General features: G+C 49.6%; 2 protein-coding genes across 2 annotated transcripts; both read left to right on the plus strand.

The window, feature by feature from the left end:
* On the plus strand, positions 1-1818 carry LOC309451442 (inositol 1,4,5-trisphosphate receptor-interacting protein-like 1; the record flags this gene model as incomplete). Its single annotated transcript, XM_082075121.1, has 2 exons — positions 1-490; positions 599-1818. 2 exons carry the CDS (start codon positions 1-3, stop codon positions 1816-1818), a joined length of 1710 nt encoding a protein of 569 aa, XP_081931247.1.
* A 9488-nt stretch (positions 1819-11306) lies between these two features.
* LOC309451443 (inositol 1,4,5-trisphosphate receptor-interacting protein-like 1) lies at positions 11307-13124 on the plus strand (the record flags this gene model as incomplete). Its single annotated transcript, XM_082075122.1, has 2 exons — positions 11307-11796; positions 11905-13124. 2 exons carry the CDS (start codon positions 11307-11309, stop codon positions 13122-13124), a joined length of 1710 nt encoding a protein of 569 aa, XP_081931248.1.
* Positions 13125-19999: the final 6875 nt, after the last annotated feature.

Below are 19999 nucleotides of genomic sequence, written 5' to 3' on the forward strand. Positions count from 1 at the left end.
ATGGCTCTCTTGGACATTTTCGTCGGGCTTTTTCAAATTCTTACCCTCAACGTGCAGTTGGTGGGCTATGACCTGGATGAAGAGACGCACGAGCGCATGGAGCAGCGTGCGCAGATGCTGAAACGGGAGATGACTCGGCTGTGGCAGGAGATAGAGGAGAGGAGCCACGAGCAGAGGATCCAGGAGCAGAGTGGCTTTGCCTGGGCACCCCTGCTCCTCTCTGCCTTGCAACACTGGCTGTGCTGGGCCCTTGCTGCACTCCTGGTCGTGCTCTTTGTGCTCTGCTGGTGTCTCAGGAAACGGAGCCGTGAGCCAGAGACAGAAGAGGAGAGCTCTGGTAAAAAGGTGGAGAAGGAGAAACAGGAAGGAGAGAATGAGGACGCAAATGAAGCTGAAGAAGCAAGTGATCATGTAAATGAAGCTGAAGAGAATGGTGATGCAAATGAAGACGAAGAAGGCAATGATGATGCAAATGAAGCTCAAGAAGAGCGTGATGATGCCAATGAACCTGACGAAGACAACGATGATGCAAATGAAGATGAAGGAGAGAATGATGATGAGAATGAAGATGAAGATGAGAATGATGATGAAAATGAAGATGAAGAAGAGGATGATGATGAAGACGAAGAGGAAGATGGAGATGATGAAGAGAATGATGATGAAGATGAAGCTGAAGAAGCGAATGATAATGCAAATGACCTGGGAAGGTTTTTTGAGGAGGACATGCCGTGGCCGGTTCGGCACCTGGACAGAGATTGCAAGTTTGTGACGAGCTTTATGGAAATCTTCATCCGTGTCTACCAGTATATCTTCTCAAATACCTGTTTCCCAGTGCTGGAAAAAGCCATCGAGGTGGGCAGTGCCTTTGAAGGTTGGAGTCCCCGTGAGGAAGACGTCACCTACCGCCTGATTTTGCCCCTGAAGCCTCCCCGTGGACACATCTTCCACCTGGAGCCGGGCCGCGTGTGGCCAATGAGGAACTTCCGCATCCGTGTGGAGTTGGTGTGTACCTGTGAGATGGAGCAGCCGGCAGGAGAGACACGTTGCTTCCTCCACCACCCCGAGCAAGAGCACGGGAGGAATGCAGGCTTCAGCATCCTAGACGACCTCTGCACTGCCTCCTACCTAGATGTGCAGAAAACTGCACGCTATTTCCAGATGTTCGTGAGACGTTCCTGGAGGGCTCTGCCTCTTTCAGCCATACGCCGCCTAACAGTGCTGCCCTCTGACCGCTCCTGCAAATTCTGTGTGACAAATCGCCGGGGGAAAAGGATTTTATTTGAGTTGATATTTGGGGTGCAAGAAGGCGACTCGGACATCTTTGTGAGCAGCCAGTATACAGAGGCTGCCTACACTCCAAGCACGATGTGGCCAGAGACCTATGCTGTGGCAGAGATGAAGTTCTTCAGGTATATTGCCAGAAAGGCACATCCTGACACCTGCTACCTCAGGTGCCTGCAGCTCTGTGTCCGCTGCCTGCTGGGCAGAGACTTTTCCACCTATACGCTGAAGACAGTTATGATGCACGTGCTGACCACCAGGCCGCTGTCACCCTGGCACAGGAGGTATTCCTGGGAATGGCTGAACGACATCCTGCTCTACCTGCAGAGATGTCTGCACGAGAGACGCCTGAACCACTTCTTTATTGGCAACGAGAACGTGCCTGAGGAGATCATCTTGCCCCTAGAATTGCGAACGGCTGAACCCTTCAACCTCTTCCAGCACCTGACGCAGATTCCTTACGCCTCTGAGCACGCAAAGCTTGAGTTTGAGGAGCTGCGAAGTCGGGTTCGTAGGATGCTTCTCGACGGACGCTGAAAGAGGCCATCCTGCACAGAGCTGTGTCTGCGCAGGTCACAGCTGCTGGCAGACGACCGTGTCTTCCAGGAAGAAGAAAGAGGGGAGAATGCAGGGCACGGAGAGGGAAGGAAAGGAAAGGGTGCCACACCTTTCCTGCCCAGCAAAAGCGCATCCTGGGGAGTGGGACACGATGCAGCTGAAGAGGCCATCATGAGGAGTCTTGTGACCGGGACTCCATTACCACCCAGACAGCAACTGCCCTCTCTCTCTCTTCAACAGCGTCCATTTCATTCCTTCTGGGAGCTTTACCATGTGCAAAGCTGCCCATAAGTGTTGTGTTTGAATAAAGATTGTGTTGTGAGCGCTTGCATCACTTTTGTGGGGATCGTGGGCATAAGGTGCTGACTGCTCAGCTGCCACAGAGTCAGGGAGCGTTGTGCAGAAGACCTGATGGGATGAGCTGTGGTCTCTCTGATTCTGTAAATCAGGCTCCTCCTTGCGTCCATGCTTCCTCATCAGGGCAATGAGAATAACTCATCAGCCTCCGGAAGGTGGTCCATCCATTGCAGCAGAGGGAGCAGAGGACGCAGGAGCAGAGTGGCGTGGCCTTGGGAGCACTGTGCTTTTCTGCCTTGCAGCAGTGGCAGGTCTAGTCTTTGTCCTGCTCTTTGGGCTCTGCTGGCGACTAGAGAAAAGGAGCTGTGCCTGTGTCGGTATTAATGAGGAGGAGAGATCCAGCAGCAACACAGTGCAGGAAACGGAAGAGGAGACAGGGTTGAGCAACACAAGGAAGAGGAAAGTGAAGAAGATCACTGTGATGATAGTCATTTGAGCATGGTTCCTCAAAAGCACATTCAGTATCCAGTGCGGAACATGGCCAGCAAGTGCCAGGTGGCAGAGGAAGTAGCGGTGACTTCCTCCATGTTTTCAGATTGCTCTTCTTCAATAGTTTCTTCCTCACACTGCAGCCAGTCATTGAGGCGGGCAGCATTTTTGAAGGCTGGAATCCTCATGGGAACCATGCTGTCTACCCCCTGCTTGTGCCCCTGCATCCTGCCCTTGGCCATGCCTTCCACCTCGATCTGAGCATCGTGGAGCAGGTGCTGGCAAGAGACCCCTGCAACCATGTGGAGCTGCAGCATGCCTGGATGAGGAAACATCTGGTGGAGAATGTGCTGAGCATGTGCATATCCCTGAGGACACACTGAGTAAATGTCACCCTGCATCACCTCTCTTCCACGTTATGGTGCTCTCCTTCTCCCGCTAATGCTGGATTGACGGCAGCTCCACATCGAGCATTCAAAATTGGTTTTGTATCTTTTGTGTCTATATTCTCTTTCTAGTAGTAGTATTAGTAAAAGCCTTTAAAACCTTTCAACTTGAAGTCTAAGTCTCTCTTCCTTCCTCCTTATTTTTCCTATCATCTCGCTGATGTACAGGAAGTGGGTGGCGGGAGGTGAGGGGGTAACAGGGAGCGTCCACCACAGCTTTTTGCTGACTTGCCTTAAAGCGTGACACACTCCAGATGGGTTCACGTGTAGGAGGTAGGAACCACTCTGCTGCCAGGCAGTTGTACATATTACAGATGAAAGACCTAACTACTCTCAGTGGCAGTTCCCACCAACTTTGCTGCAAACCCTGCTCGTGATCCTGTTGCAAGAGGGACAAGCTCAGACAGGCAGCAGAGCTCCTGTGGGCTTTCTGGGTTGGTGTAGCTTTCTCTTAGCACTTGAGTAGACTTAAAGGAAGGGAGGGGGTTATTGGTGGATATAGAAGAAAAAAATACATGGAATTGAAAGGGAGAAATAAACTTAACAGCTGAGTCAATTATACTGTTAAGTAGGCGTCTTTTCTTGTATCAGCACTGGGGAACACTGGGGATCATCCTCCGTAAGTGCTCCAATGACTGGACGCTCTTGCGTTGCTTATAATCCTATAATTATTACGTATGCATTACAATTTTTGGAAATTTTGACACAGTCCCTAAGTGCCGTGTCTACACATCTTTTGGGTACCTCCAGCCACTGTGCCTCCAGCACTTCCCTGGGTATCTTCTTTGAATGCTCATTAACCCTTTCAATGTAGAACTTTTTCCTGAGAGCCCATCCAAACTTCCTCTGGAGAAACTTGAGGCCATTTCCTCTCTTCCTATCACTTGTTACCTGCCAAAAGAGACCAACCCCCACCTCGCCACAACCTCCTTTCAGGCAGCTGGACACAGTGATAAGGTCTCCCCTCAGCCTCCTTTTCTCCAGGCTGAACCCCCCAGGTCCTTCAGCTGCTCCCATCACACTTGTGCTCCTGACCCTTCGCCAGCCTCATTGCCCTTCTCTGATTTCACTCTAGCACCTCAAGGTCTTTCCTGTAGTGAGGGACCCAAAACTGGCCCCTGGGTTCAAGGTGTGACTTCAGCAGGGCCGAGTACAGGAGGATGATTACTTCCCTCATCCTGCTGGACACTGTAGTGCTGATACACGCCAGGATGCTGTTGGCCTTCTTGGCCACCTGGGCACGCTCCCGGCCCATGTTCAGCTAGCTGTCGATGTCTTTTTCTGCTGGGCAGCTTTCCAGCCACTCTTTCCTGAGCCTATAGTGTTGTATGAGGTGGTTATGACTCAAGTCCAGGATCCAGAACTCAGCCTTGTTGAACCTCCTACAGCTGGCCTCGGCCCATAGATCCAGCCAGTCCAGATCTCTCTCTAGAGCCTTTCTACCCTCATGCACATCAACAATCCCACCCAACGTGGTGTCATCTGCAGACATACTGACCATGCACTGGGATGCAGCTCCCACTTTGCCCTTTGCCCTTCTCCAGTCTGGAGCACCCAGGAATTGGAATAAAGGTGGAGGAAGAGGAGGAGCAGGATTTGAGTGTGCCCCATGCAGGCTGCTAGTCAGACCATGAGGCTCTATGAACTACAAGCATCACTGCCATAAACAGGATGGGCAGTCAGCACCTTTCATTAAAAAATTGTGCTTCAAGTCTGTGCAGCCTAGAATTATCTATTTTCCCCTCCAAGTTTATTGGGACTCAATATTCACTACAGAGAGACTGGAGGGGAAAAGGGTAGATATTGATCTGAACATGCCTCCCCAGCACATCTGCGACTCTTCAGGTCTTCTAGTCTCTAAGATATAGAATCATAGAATAGTTGGGGTTTGAAGGGAGCTTCAAAGGTCCTCTAGTTCAATGCCTACCCTGAGCAGGGACATCTTCACCCAGATCAGGTTGCTCGGAGTCCCATCCAGCCTGGCCTGGGATGTCTTCAGGGATGAGGTATCTACCACCTCTCTCAGCAATCTCTGACAGAATTTTTCCACCCGCATTGTAAAAAATTTCTTCCTCGTGTCTTCAAAGTGTAGTCTGGCTCTGAACAGTTGCATTACCCTTAAGATTAATTTTATGAGCAACCTGGTTGAAAGACTAATTCATATGATAAAATTACAGCTAAAATAAGTTCCAGGGCCAAAGTTGTCTTAATACACATCTTAAGTATTGCACAGGGGCTGCTTCTTCATCTGTTTTCCTCTTGAGACAATCTAATTGCATGCAGTGGAATTAGTTACTTTGAGAATGGGAAAGATCATACTCACGAATACCAATCCGCAGCCTTTATTATACTGAAGTTAAAGGATGGGGGTGGGGTGAGGAGGAAGAGAAAGCGGTGCTTGAAATGCAAGCCAGAACAAACCTGCAAGAGGAACCTTTTCTCTGTGCACTCCTCAGGTGTTATAAGAACAGTAGAGCACCGCACGTGTGTGTGTGTGTGTGTGTGTGTGTGTGTGTAATTGAACTTATTTGTGGCTCGATGCACAGACCGAAATGGGAGTGCTACACTGACTGTAATACGCAAAAGCAGAAGTAGCTTCATGACTGGCATCTTTGCCTAAGTCTTCACCATAACCTTTTTCCATTCCTATTGCATTAAAGTGTCTTTAACTGGTTATGCAGGATCTCAGCCTGCTATGTGATCCTGTTACCTTCAGGCATAATTGCAAATGATACAAGAAATCTCAGCTGCACTGCTCCTTATAATGTTATTCATTCTTTTTCCAATGTTAATTATTCCTTGCAGTTGACAATGAAGCACAAAGACCAAAGAGTTGATTTTCAGTGTAATGAAAAACCAGTACATGCTAATATGTTCCATGTTACTTTGCTTATTAACATCGAAAAGCACTATTTTGTTTTTCTCTATAAATACTTAAAAGCCAGACACTAAATAAAAGGTGAGAACAAAAGACACATAGAAAAACATCAGATTTGTGTGCAAACCAAAGAGGATGTGCCACAAGCTGTGCTCAGAGAAAGCAGTAACTGAGTAGAAACATCATAGGTTTTCTTTCGTACCTTTGATGCTGCCTTTCCCCCCGTTGCACAGGATATTGGCCACCACACCATGCAGCACAGCAGTGGAGGTGTGCGGCTCACCTGACAAATGGGAGGGAGGATGGAGACGCCCTCATGAACCCCATCCTAAGCCTCCCCAACAACCATGGCAGAGGGAAGAAGGAGATCTTCCATGGAGACTCCTCCTTCTCACTGGAAGTTCTGCAGAGGGCTGCAAGTGGAGCACCCTCTTGACACTGGGGCTGTCTTTTACTCCTCACACATCACAGGATGAGCCCAATTGAAGGTTTATATTAATCATTGAGCTTAAGTAAGTACGTTTGGAACAGAATCAATCACTTCGAATTACAAGGTTGTGGGATTCTTAATACACTGTCTGTTTCACATTAATTAGTAAGTGAAATTTGCTGAAATCTTAAACCACATGTTGAAAATTCTGCCTCATTCTTGATCTAAACACCCCCAGAGCTGCTCTTCCTACAGGTACTTATCTATGATGTCAGATACTGGGGGGTTTCACAGAGGTGAAAGAGGGTCCAGGATGCAGAAGAGATTGTCCTGGAATAGAGAACTGAGAGCACTGCGTAACAGGCAAGATCCAGGAGAAGGAGGGCAAGCAGAGCTGAGCCACCCACTGCCCTCATTAGAAGCAAGGCCACCAGGAAAGGGGCACAGATGGGGCAGACCAGCATCCAGACTGATCAGTTAGGCCATTGCATGCCATTAGCATCATGCTTCCTATTTAAGGAGAATCGGGAACTTCCGGCTAGTGTCAGAGCTGGGACGGAGACCTGTTTGGAGGAGTTCTGGTTGGGAGGTTCTTTATTTCAGTCTTTTGCCATTCTGCCATTTTGCGGAGGCCTGTGGGCCTTTCTGCCTCTTTCTCTCTTCTCTCTCTGGGATCGCTTGTTCTGGACGAGGGTGCTGCTTCCTTGGATGGGCTGCTCGGTGCAGACAGAGTTCAAGAGGAATTGCACTGGTTGCCTTTTATGTTTTATTTCCATTTTATAGACATTATTTTTACTAGTGGTGTATTAGTGATTCTGGCAGAATGCAAACCCTCCTCTCTCCCCCTCCCTCCTTCAGCAGGCGCCAGTGAGCCGCTGGGCACCTGCGGCCAGTGTGGGGGATGTTTGGAGGCTTCAGGGGCACCCACAGCCAGTGTGGGGGTGCAGAGAAGCTTCTGGAATGCCTACAGTCAGATCTGATCAGCCAATAGAAATGGGATTCTCATCGAGACTCCGCCCATTGTCACGGGTCTCTCGGAGCACGAGCAAGATGCTGCCGCCGAGAGCCCCCCGGGATGGAGACTGCGCTTGCCTCGCCGCCACGGGTGTAAGTAAAAATAATCCTACACCGTGTTTAGGCAAGTGTGTATTTCTCTGGGACTCAGGGACGGCTCCGGCATTGTTTTGAGTGAAGCCACGTGCATGCACTCTCTGGACCGCCTGTTGTAGTAGTTGCTGCCCCTTAATAATTTTCCTGAACTGATATCCGAACCTTTATTTAAGTCACTTTGGAGTGCTAAAACGCTGTATCTTACTGGTTTAATAAAAGTTGTTTTGGACCCTGTTGTCCCTTAAACTAACCTCGGGGTGTCACCGTGACAATGATAATTTCACAGAATCACAGAATCACAGAATCGACTGGGTTGGAAAAGACCTCAGAGATCATCAAGTCCAACCCTTGGTCCAACTCTAGTCCGTTTATTAGATCATGGCACTAAATGCCATGTCCAATGTCAGTTTAAAAACCTCCAGGGACGGCGAGTCCACCACCTCCCTGGGCAGCCATTCCAATGCCTGACCACTCTCTCTGTAAAGAATTTCTTTCTAATATCCAGCCTAAATTTCCCCTGGCAGAGTTGAAGCCCATGCCCCCTTGTCCTATTGCTGATTCCTGGGAGAAGAGACCAATCCCCACCTGGCTATAACTTCCCTTCAGGTAGTTATAGAGAGTGCTGAGCTCACCTCTAAGCCTCCTTTTCTCTAGACTAAACAACCCCAGCTCCCTCAGCCTCTCCCCATAGGTCTTATGCTCAAGTCCCTTCACCAGTCTTGTTGCTCTTCTCTGGACTCACTCCAGCACTTCAATGTCCTTCCTGAACTGAGGGGCCCAGAACTGAACACAATACTCCAGGTGTGGCCTCCCCAATGCAGAGTACAGGGGAAGGATCACTTCCCTTGTCCTGCTGACCACGCTATTTTTGATACAGGACAGGATACCATTGGCCTTTTTGGCCACCTGGGCACACTGATGGCTCATGTTGAGCTTCCTGTCAATTAGTACCCCCAGGTCCCTTTCTGTCCGACTGCTCTCCAGCCACTCTGTGCCCAGCCTGTAGCGCTGCAGGGGGTTGTTGTGACCAAAGTGCAGCACCCGGCACTTGGCCTTATTGAACTTCATCCCATTGGAATCAGCCCATTTTTCCAGTCTGTCCAGATCCCTCTGCAGAGCCCTCCTGCCTTCCAGCAGGTCGACACTCCCTCCCAACTTGGTGTCATCAGCAAACTTGCTGATGATGATCTCAATCCCCTCATCTAAATCGTCAATAAAGATGTTAAATAGGACTGGACCCAACACCGACCCCTGGGGAACACCACTAGTGACTGGCCGCCAGCTGGATGCAGCCCCATTCACCAGCACTCTCTGGGCCCGGCCCTCCAGCCAGTTCTTAACCCAGCGTAGAGTGCACTTGTCCAAGCCATGGGCTACCAGCTTTTGCAGGAGTATATTATGGGAGACAGTGTCAAAGGCCTTGCTGAAGTCCAGATAGACCACATCCATGGCTTTCCCCTCAGCCACCAGGTGAGTCACCTGATCATTAAAGGAGATCAGGTTGGTCAGACAGGACCTGCCTCTCCTAAACCCATGCTGTCTGGGTCTGATCCCTTGTCCATCCTGAAGGTGCTGTGTGATTCCATTCAGGATGATCTCCTCCATAACCCTGCCAGGCACCGAGGTCAGGCTGACAGGCCTGTAGTTGCAAGGGTCAGCTTTGCAGCCCTTTTTGTGGACTGGGGTACCATTGGCCAATTTCCAATCATATGGGACCTCCCCAGTGAGCCAGGACTGTTGGAAGATGATGGAGAGCGGCTTGGCAAGTTCTTCTGCTAGCTCCCTCGTCACCCTAGGATGGATCCCATCTGGTCCCATAGACTTGTGAGGATCCAGATGGCTCAGTAAATCACCAGCTATTTCCTCCTGGAATACAAGGGGCCTGTTTGGCTTCCAATCTCTGTCGACCACCTCCAGAGATGAGTTGTCCTGAGGGCCACCTGTCTTACTGGTAAAAACTGAGGCGCTTTCTCCTCATCTTTGTTAACTACATTTCCCTCAAAGTCCAACAGAGAATGGAGGTTTTCCTTGCCCCTCCTTTTGTTGTTAACATATTTGAAGAGGGACTTTTTATTATCCCTGACAGAATTGGCCAAATTAACTTCAAATTGCACTTTTGTTTCCCTGATTTTTTTCCTGCATGATCTAGCTATTTCCATAAATTCTTCATAAGTAGCCAGCCCTTTTTTCCACAGTTGGTAAAGTCTCTTTTTATTTCTGATTTCATTCAGAATCTCCCTGTTTAGCCAAGCCGGTTGTCTTCCAATCCGGCTAGCCTTTCGGCACACTGGTATAGCCTGTTCCTGTGCACTCAAAACCTCCTGCTTGAAGCATGTCCAACCCTCCTGGGCCCCCTTGTTTTTAAGCATTGTTTCCCAGGGTATGCTCTGAACTAGACTTCTGAATAGGCAAAAATCTGCCCTCCATTTGCTATTTTATTAAACTGTGTTTGTTTCATTTCCACGAGTTTCTCCCTTCCCTTTCACGTCTCTCCCCTAGTTGGGGATGGGAGGAGGGGGGGAGTCAACAAGTGGCTATCGTGGCTCTGTTGCTAGCTGGAGCTTCACCATGACCTGGAGCTGCGAGATCGCTCACGAGACTGCTCATCACCAGACAGGCTCTGAAAGAGCTCTTCATGCCCAGAGCTGTGTTTGCGAGGCTCACAGCTGACTGCAGGCGACAACTTCATACCATAGGGACATGGTGTGGAGACTAGGGTGGCTACAAAGATGATTTTTTCCCTACTTTCCCTCACACTCTCACAACTGTGGTGGCGATTTCACATGGGAAAAGAAACTCCTTGGCAGCTCCAACTGCAGTGGGACCAAGAGAGAGACACCGCTGATGTGTCTCCGCGTGTTCACTGGGGTCCAGGTGGAGAATCTGCTGATCCCAGACACACTCCGGGGAGCTGGTACCACAGAAATGAACATGCCGGACATGGAGAAACCAGTGCTCTATCGGCAGTGGGAGCTGCCCACTGGGAAAACTCCACCTGCACCCCCTCATCACCCGTAGGAATTGTCTCTTTGGAAGCAACGTCCTCTCTCAGTGGCACAGCAGGAAGAGAGATCCTGCCACGGAGAGGCCCCATCTCCCAGTCACAATTTCCACCATCGCCCATCCCGGAGTGTCATGAAGGCAACAAGGGCCCATCCATGACCACCAGAGCAGCAGCCAGCAGCAAGGGAGCTGATCCCATCTCACGGGATAGGATGTCAGAGAGCAAAGCATCCATGGGTCACATCACCCAGTTTTATACTTGGGAAGGGTCTGGGGGGCTTCCGTCTGCTTGGTAAACAGAACCCTGGGAGTGCTGTCCGGCTCGCTGGCTCTGTGCATTGTCAGGGTTGGTGTTTGGCTGCCAGGGGCAGCTGCGAGTGGCTGGGCCAGGGTGGTCCGGACGGGCAGGGCCGGCGGGCGTGCCTGTGACGCGCTCTGGCGCCTGTGACATCACAGGGGACCAGTCCCCACGGGGCGGTTATCAGGGGCGCCAGCAGCAGCGCTGCCTCAGTCCGGCTTGGTCCAGCGGTGAGTGCGCAGGCGGGGGGAGGCCGGGCTGGACGGGGCCGGGACAGAAACGCGGCCCCCGGGGGTGGGTTCTCACCCTGCATGGAGGGCCCGGCCGCTCGCGGGAGCACCTTGGCCAGGGCACGGAGCCACCGGGCCGGGGCAGCCCTTGCTGCCTCCCAGCTGCCTCGGCCCCGTTCCTACCTGCCCCCAGCTCCATTCAGCCCCCAGCCCCGCTCCCCCTTCACCTGCCCCCTCCCTGCCGCCCAGCCCCACTGAGCCCCTTCTCTCCCTTCTCCTGCAGGACATGGCTCTCTTGGACATTTTCGTCGGGCTTTTTCAAATTCTTACCCTCAACGTGCAGTTGGTGGGCTATGACCTGGATGAGGAGACGCACGAGCGCATGGAGCAGCGTGCGCAGATGCTGAAACGGGAGATGACTCGGCTGTGGCAGGAGATAGAGGAGAGGAGCCGCGAGCAGAGGATCCAGGAGCAGAGTGGCTTTGCCTGGGCACCCCTGCTCCTCTCTGCCTTGCAACACTGGCTGTGCTGGGCTGTTGCTGCACTCCTGGTCGTGCTCTTTGTGCTCTGCTGGTGTCTCAGGAAACGGAGCCGTGAGCCAGAGACAGAAGAGGAGAGCTCTGGTAAAAAGGTGGAGAAGGAGAAACAGGAAGGAGAGAATGAGGACGCAAATGAAGCTGAAGAAGCAAGTGATCATGCAAATGAAGCTGAAGAGAATGCTGATGCAAATGAAGACGAAGAAGGCAATGATGATGCAAACGAAGCTCAAGAAGAGCGTGATGATGCCAATGAACCTGACGAAGACAATGACGATGCAAATGAAGATGAAGGAGAGAATGATGATGAGAATGAAGATGAAGATGAGAATGATGATGAAAATGAAGATGAAGAAGAGGATGATGATGAAGACGAAGAGGAAGATGGAGATGATGAAGAGAATGATGATGAAGATGAAGCTGAAGAAGCGAATGATAATGCAAATGACCTGGGAAGGTTTTTTGAGGAGGACATGCCGTGGCCGGTTCGGCACCTGGACAGAGATTGCAAGTTTGTGACGAGCTTTATGGAAATCTTCATCCGTGTCTACCAGTATATCTTCTCAAATACCTGTTTCCCAGTGCTGGAAAAAGCCATCGAGGTGGGCAGTGCCTTTGAAGGTTGGAGTCCCCGTGAGGAAGACGTCACCTACCGCCTGATTTTGCCCCTGAAGCCTCCCCGTGGACACATCTTCCACCTGGAGCCGGGCCGCGTGTGGCCAATGAGGAACTTCCGCATCCGTGTGGAGTTGGTGTGTACCTGTGAGATGGAGCAGCTGGCAGGAGAGACACGTTGCTTCCTCCACCACCCCGAGGAAGAGCAGGGGAGGAATGCAGGCTTCAGCATCCTAGACGACCTCTGCACTGCCTCCTACCTAGATGTGCAGAAAACTGCACGCTATTTCCAGATGTTCGTGAGACGTTCCTGGAGGGCTCTGCCTCTTTCAGCCATACGCCGCCTAACAGTGCTGCCCTCTGACCGATCCTGCAAATTCTGTGTGACAAATCGCCAGGGGAAAAGGATTTTATTTGAGTTGATATTTGGGGTGCAAGAAGGCGACTCGGACATCTTTGTGAGCAGCCAGTATACAGAGGCTGCCTACACTCCCAGCACGATGTGGCCAGAGACCTATGCTGTGGCAGAGATGAAGTTCTTCAGGTATATTGCCAGAAAGGCACATCCTGACACCTGCTACCTCAGGTGCCTGCAGCTCTGTGTCCGCTGCCTGCTGGGCAGAGACTTTTCCACCTATACGCTGAAGACAGTTATGATGCACGTGCTGACCACCATGCCGCTGTCACCCTGGCACAGGAGGTATTTCTGGGAATGGCTGAATGACATCCTGCTCTACCTGCAGAGATGTCTGTACGAGAGACGCCTGAACCACTTCTTCATTGGCAATGAGAACGTGCCTGAGGAGATCATCTTGCCCCTGGAATTGCGAATGGCTGAACCCTTCAACCTCTTCCAGCACCTGACGCAGAATCCTTACGCCTCTGAGCACGCAAAGCTCGAGTTTGAGGAGCTGCGTAGTCGGGTTCGTAGGATGCTTCTCGACGGACACTGAAAGAGGCCATCCTGCACAGAGCTGTGTCTGCGCAGGTCACAGCTGCTGGCAGACGACCGTGTCTTCCAGGAAGAAGAAAGAGGGGAGAATGCAGGGCACGGAAAGGGAAGGAAAGGAAAGGGTGCCCCACCTTTCCTGCCCAGCAAAAGCGCATCCTGGGGAGTGGGACACGATGCAGCTGAAGAGGCCATCACGAGGAGTCTTGTGACAGGGACTCCATTACCACCCGGACAGCAACTGCCCTCTCTCTCTCTTCAACAGCGTCCATTCCATTCCTTCTGGGAGCTTTACCATGAGCAAAGCTGCCCATAAGTGTTGTGTTTGAATAAAGGTTGTGTTGTGAGCGCTTGCATCACTTTTGTGGGGATCGTGGGCATAAGGTGCTGACTGCTCAGCTGCCACAGAGTCAGGGAGCGTTGTGCAGAAGACCTGATGGGGTGGGCTGTGGTCTCTCTGATTCTGTAAATCAGGCTCCTCCTTGCGTCCATGCTTCCTCATCAGGGCAATGAGAATAACTCATCAGCCTCCGGAAGGTGGTCCATCCAGTGCAGCAGAGGGAGCAGAGGACGCAGGAGCAGAGTGGCGTGGCCTTGGGAGCACTGTGCTTTTCTGCCTTGCAGCAGTGGCAGGTCTAGTCTTTGTCCTGCTCTTTGGGCTCTGCTGGCGACTAGAGAAAAGGAGCTGTGCCTGTGTCGGTATTAATGAGGAGGAGAGATCCAGCAGCAACACAGCGCAGGAAACGGAAGAGGAGACAGGGTTGAGCAACACGAGGAAGAGGAAAGTGTAGAAGATCCCTGTGATGATAGTCATTTGAGCATGGTTCTTCAAAAGCACATTCAGTATCCAGTGCGGAACATGGCCAGCAAGTGCCAGGTGGTAGAGGAAGTAGCGGTGACTTCCTCCATGTTTTCAGATTGCTCTTCTTCAATAGTTTCTTCCTCACACTGCAGCCAGTCATTGAGGCGTGCAGCACTTTTGAAGGCTGGAATCCTCATGGGAACCATGCTGTCTACCTCCTGCTTGTGCCCCTGCATCCTGCCCTTGGCCATGCCTTCCACCTCGATCTGAGCATCGTGGAGCAGGTGCTGGCAAGAGACCCCTGCAACCATGTGGAGCTGCAGCATGCCTGGATGAGGAAACATCTGGTGGAGAATGTGCTGAGCATGTGCATATCCCTGAGGACACTCTGAGTAAATGTCACCCTGTATCACCCCTTGTCGTAAGACGATGTGGAGAATGCAAAATTGCCGGCAGGGCAATACCCTTTCATGAACTCTTAACAACACTGAATATCAATGTCCGCCAGACCACGTTTTTCCAACCCTTCTATACTCTATACCCAAAAGGCCATGCAGCAAGTACAGGCTACGATTAGTTACACTTGCAGTCACTCTTCCCCCCCCACTATGGTGATCAGCTGCAGGGCACTGTCCACACACTATTCATGCGCAGCGACCACGGCGGTGCTCCTGCAGCCTGGGTTGAGGGCAGACCAGCTTCTGTTTACTTCCTTTCAGCCTTTGGTGTCTCTAGGAAAAACCTCCGTGCAGGTGCTAGCCCAAGCGCTGGCTTGTTCATAGCACACAGCCAAAAACTCTCCACAATTCCTCCTTTTTTCTTTTTTTTTCTTTTTGGACAAGCCAGGCTTGCTTAGCTATGCATTCTAACCCCTCTTTGATACGTGATAGAAAACAACTTATACATAACATATCAATTACAACAACAATCAACATAAACAATGCACTTTGCAATAAACTCTTAATCCACCCTCCTAGGCCAAGCCAATTTGTTAAACTTTTTAAACCAAAAATCAATCGGTTTGATTTCCTGTGGCTCTGGCCCTACGGAAAGGCGATCATTGCAATTGTCATGGTTGTCAAACCATGCGCTAATATTTTGATTCTTAGTAAACCTGAGGTATTCTATTGCCGTTTAAATATCACAATGGATTGATTAAACAAATTTCAAGAACTTTGGTTTAATGGTACTCCTATTTATCATGTAACAAGCGATGTGCTGGGTGTTGATAAACTTACTCAGAAGGTAGTGGTGTTTAAAGGCCTACTTATATAACTACATTACACATACATGTCACAGCTAAATTAATGCAAAGGTTACGCCTCACTCTGTGTCCTCCGAAGGTTCTGTTGCAGGGAGTTGATTCGGTTGAATTTGTTTCAACTCCGGCTTTACTGCTCGGCTTGGAACCCACAATGGACCTTGATCTGTGGAGAGACGCATGTACCCTCTACCGTTAAAAATAACAGGTACTGGTCCCTTCCACATTCCAGTGGTGGGATCACGATATCTCACCACGAATTCCGGTAAAGTGTTCTTCCTTCCTAGTCTGATCTGATAATGATGAATGATCACAGGAGGCTCCTCATGATCTCCAGTTAAACATAAATAATTCAAGGTAAACAAGCTAAGCGCTGTTGACAATCTGACTCTTCCTGCTTCTGTTTGTTCAAATACCCCTTAATCATTTGATGTGAAAGTTCTAACTTTCTGGCTAACACAGGCAGGGCCACTGTCTGTCTTAATCTTTTCTGGGACACCCATTACAGCAAAGCAAGCTGTGAGATGTTTACATACATGTTGTGCTTTTTCTCCTGGTAAAGCAGTAGCCCATATCATTTTTGAAAAAGTATCAATTGTGACATGCACATATTTAAGTCTTCCAAATTCTGGCACATGTGTCACATCCATTTGCCATACTTCTAAGGCTTTTAAACCTCGAGGATTGACACCGATTCCTATACCTAACATCTGGCCTCCACGCTGAGGACATGCCTGTACAATACTTCTTGCTTCATTTAAAGTTAAATCGAATTGTCTTTGCAGACCTCTGGCATTTTGATGAAAGTTCTCATGACTTTGTCTTGCTTGTTGGAATTTATCTGTTGGAGGCATGTGCTGTACTGAACTTACTAAACTCTCTGCAATTTGATTTCCTTCACCTAGACCAAGATTCCATTGATGACTACGAACGTGAATCACACAGCAGGGTTCTTTTCTTTGATTTAAAATAGCTCTCAACTGTACAAACAATTTTCCTAATCGAGGATTATTTTATTGTCTTAACAGAGCATTTTCCATTCGGGGTATTACACCTGCTACATACAAAGAATCTGTGACAACATTTAAAGCAGATTTCAGCCAATTATTTAAGGCCCATATTACTGCCGTGAGCTCTATAGTCTGCAATGAATCCTCTTTTGAACCTTCAATTAAATGCTGTTTCCACTGACTATTCTCTTGCCAGACACATGCTGCCTGGTGTCTTCGTTTTCCTGCATCTGTATATACTGTAAGCCCTTCAGCAGGTTTTGCTTTTACTTTGCTTCTCTAACCACTGATTTGTTCTAAGAAATTGCCATAGCTTCCCTTTTGGTTGTCGTGAATGTACCTTGCCTATAAATCCTAAGAATGCATTCTGAATAGGCACCGAATTTCTCAGCCACCATTCTAAATCGGCTCCATTTATCGGAATACTGATGTCATCTGGTTCCTGACCGCTAATTTCTATTATTCGAGATCTTCCTTTTTGAATCAATTCTCCAACGGCTTCTGGTCTTGTTTGAATGCTGAATTTTGGTTGGACACTGAGAAAAAGCCATTCTAATAATCATAAATCATTTTCTGTTTTCAATCTGACAGTGGCACAAAAGGAAGAATCTGTAGCAAGATCTATGGGGAATTCCCCGTCTTTGTTTTGCCACTGGCAGATGATTGCACATGGATGTTCTAGATTGTTAGTAAGAAGAGAAATTGGTCGATCAGAAAGTCTTTGGCTAGACCAATATTTCTGTACCTTTTGTATAATATCAGAAAGACATTTGAGCTTAGCTGGATCACCTCCTTTTAGAAGTGAAGTAAGAGGTGCTATATCATTGTTAGTAATGCCTACGCAATTTCTAATCCATTGTATGTCCCCTCATCATTTAATGTCTGTAAATCAGTATGTAATTCGATTTTTTGTGGACGAAGATCGCTGAATTGCTGCTACAACTGGTTGTATTGTAGATGAGGCTTGCTGGCTAACTTGTCGAAGAGATCTCTGCATGACCCCTTCAAAAGCGGCAGCCATCACCTCCGCACTTTGGTGTTCTTCTGATCTGGCTACTCGCGTTAGCATTTGTTCCACTGAAGATCCCGGGGGCAGAGTTGCTAATATTTGTTTAGTCTTTGAATTTGCATTAGCGAAAGCTAGCAACCGAAACATTTGATTTTTCATTTCTTCTGACAAGTCCAGGTTTTGCATTACTCCTTCATGTAGCCGGTCAATAAAATGCAAGAAATTTTCTGTAGTGCCTTGGCGTATTCCGCTGAATGAGGGAGCTAAGGGTCCTGGTAAGGTTAAGAAAGCATCTAGGGCAAGTTGTGCAGCTTTCCGGAGAACTTCAGCACCAAATCGCAGTTGGACTTCTATTGTAGCATACTGTCCACGACCCGTATAGGCGTCCGGTACCACATTGGTTAATGAGTCATTTGGACTAGGGTGTTTGGCTGTTTCTTGCTGCGCTCGTTGATACCAGGCCGATTCCCACAGGAGGAATTGTGCCGGCGTTAGTAATAAGCGCATTAAATTTTGGCAGTCCATGGGACACAATAAGTCAGCGGTAAAAATCCAATGCAGTATTTGTCTGGTCGCTTCTGAACGTATACCATAGTTGGTGATTGTTTGTTTTGCTTGCTGTAAAATTTTCCATTCATGTGGTTCCCATACCGCTCTCTGGGTGTTCATATTCCGAATTAGCGGTAGGGCTAATTTTGCTGGAGACCAATCACCTTCTAAGATGGCATCTTTGATGACCCCCGACCATCTGCCAGGTCGGGGCTGTGGTTGGTCAGTAGAACCTATAGGTACCCTTGGTTGCATTGTTTGTGGAAGGCAAGCTGGTTTTTGAAACTCTATTTGTCTCTTATTTTTCTCTACATCTGACATTCGCAAGTCAAGTTGTCCACGCTTGCTGGTAATCTCTTGCAGTAACTGCTCTACTACTTGGGGTGAGCGCAATGATGTAGAAGGAGGCTCACAAGAAACTTCCACAGGTGTTTGTGGAGGCAGGTTGTGGGGCAACCCCGATCCCAGCGGCCTGGCCGTGCCCGGCCCGGCTGACGCGATGGTCTGAGAGGGGCGCGTGTCTGGCTCGGGGCAGGCCAGAGGGGGAGCTGTAGGTGAAGGGCGGCACTCAGGGCCTCCCGCATCTGGACAGTCCCCTAGCTGCACTTCCGCTTTCTTGTCACGTTGCCCCAGAGAATCAGAGGGGGAAACTTCCGGTTCGTTTACGGACAGCAAAGTTTCCAACTCCCGCTGCAGATCGGATTGCGAGAGTGTAGGCTGAGCCGGGACCCCTCGGCCACCCCAAACGGCAGGCAGAGCCCACAGAGTAGCCCACAGGCCCCTCTTCTCTTTTGGCCAACAAGTTTTATCAGTCCAGCTTTGTTCTGGGACAAGCGCCCTCGCGGCTCTCAGGGCAGCGCTTTGCTCGGACTTCATTACTTCTCATGATTCTAACACATTTCTCCACAATTCTCTCAGAGCTTTAATTTCTTTCTCTTCTTCCCCTCTGATAGACTTACGGTGTCCCACTCCGTTGGGGAAAACGAAAGTGGAATTTCTCCAAAGTGTCCCCACTCCAGAGCTAAAAAAATCAATGTGATTAGGTTTTCCTGTGACGATCCCATACCTCTCTTAGAGAGTATACTCGTCGACAGTGCCGCTGTTGCCTCGAGCTCCAAATTTTGTGCTTATAGGCAAATGGTCTTTTTGGTAGAAGGCGAGTAGTCAGCTCATCTGGTGCTTGTCTTTTGACACCGGACAAAGCACATTCTCCTACCACCCCGGCTTGGCTCTGTCTTTGTGAATGCTGCTTACCGCAGTAAATTGTGCTCCAGACATCCTGCTTTGCGAACCATCCTCTGCTACCATTTGTTGTAAGACGATGTGGAGAATGCAAAATTGACAGCAGGACCTCTTTGAGCACAACGGGCGGGCCGGCGAGAGTAATGAGTCTAATTCAATATGAATTTAACATCAATACCCTTTCATGAACTCTTAACAACACTGAATATCAATGTCCGCCAGACCACGTTTTTCCAACCCTTCTATACTCTATACCCAAAAGGCCATGCGGCAAGCACAGGCTATGATTGGTTACACTTGCAGTCACTCTTCCCCCCCCACTATGGTGATCAGCTGCAGGGCACTGTCCACACACTATTCATGCGCAGCGACCACGGCGGTGCTCCTGCAGCCTGGGTTGAGGGCAGACCAGCTTCTGTTTACTTCCTTTCAGTCTTTGGTGTCTCTAGGAAAAACCTCCGTGCAGGTGCTAGCCTAAGCGCTGGCTTATTCATAGTACACAGCCAAAAACTCTCCACGACCCCTCTTCCATGTTATGGTGCTGCCCTTCTCCCGCTAACGCAATCTTCAGCTAGCTGACTGCTTCAACAGGGCTGTTTTCATTGTGTGAACAAGCGGCGGGGAGAAAGGCAAGTCGGACAACTTCCTGAGCATTTGGTAGGCCGAGGCGGCTTTCCATCAGATCCGTTTGAAAACCAAAGAGGATGTGCCACAAGCTGTGCTCAGAGAAAGCACTAACTGAGTAGAAACATCATAGGTTTTCTTTCGTACCTTTGATGCTGCCTTTCCCCCCGTTGCACAGGATATTGGCCACCACACCATGCAGCACAGCAGTGGAGGTGTGCGGCTGACCTGACGGATGGGACAGAGGATGGAAATGCCCTCATGAACCCCATCCTAAGCCTCCCCAACAGCCATGGCAGAGGGAAGAAGGAGATCTTCCATGGAGACTCCTTCCTCTCACTGGAAGTTCTGCAGAGGGCCGCAAGTGGATCACCCTCTTGAC

Source organism: Streptopelia decaocto (genome assembly GCF_964273445.1).
Source record: "Streptopelia decaocto genome assembly, chromosome: Z".
Taxonomy (NCBI): Eukaryota; Metazoa; Chordata; class Aves; order Columbiformes; family Columbidae; genus Streptopelia; species Streptopelia decaocto.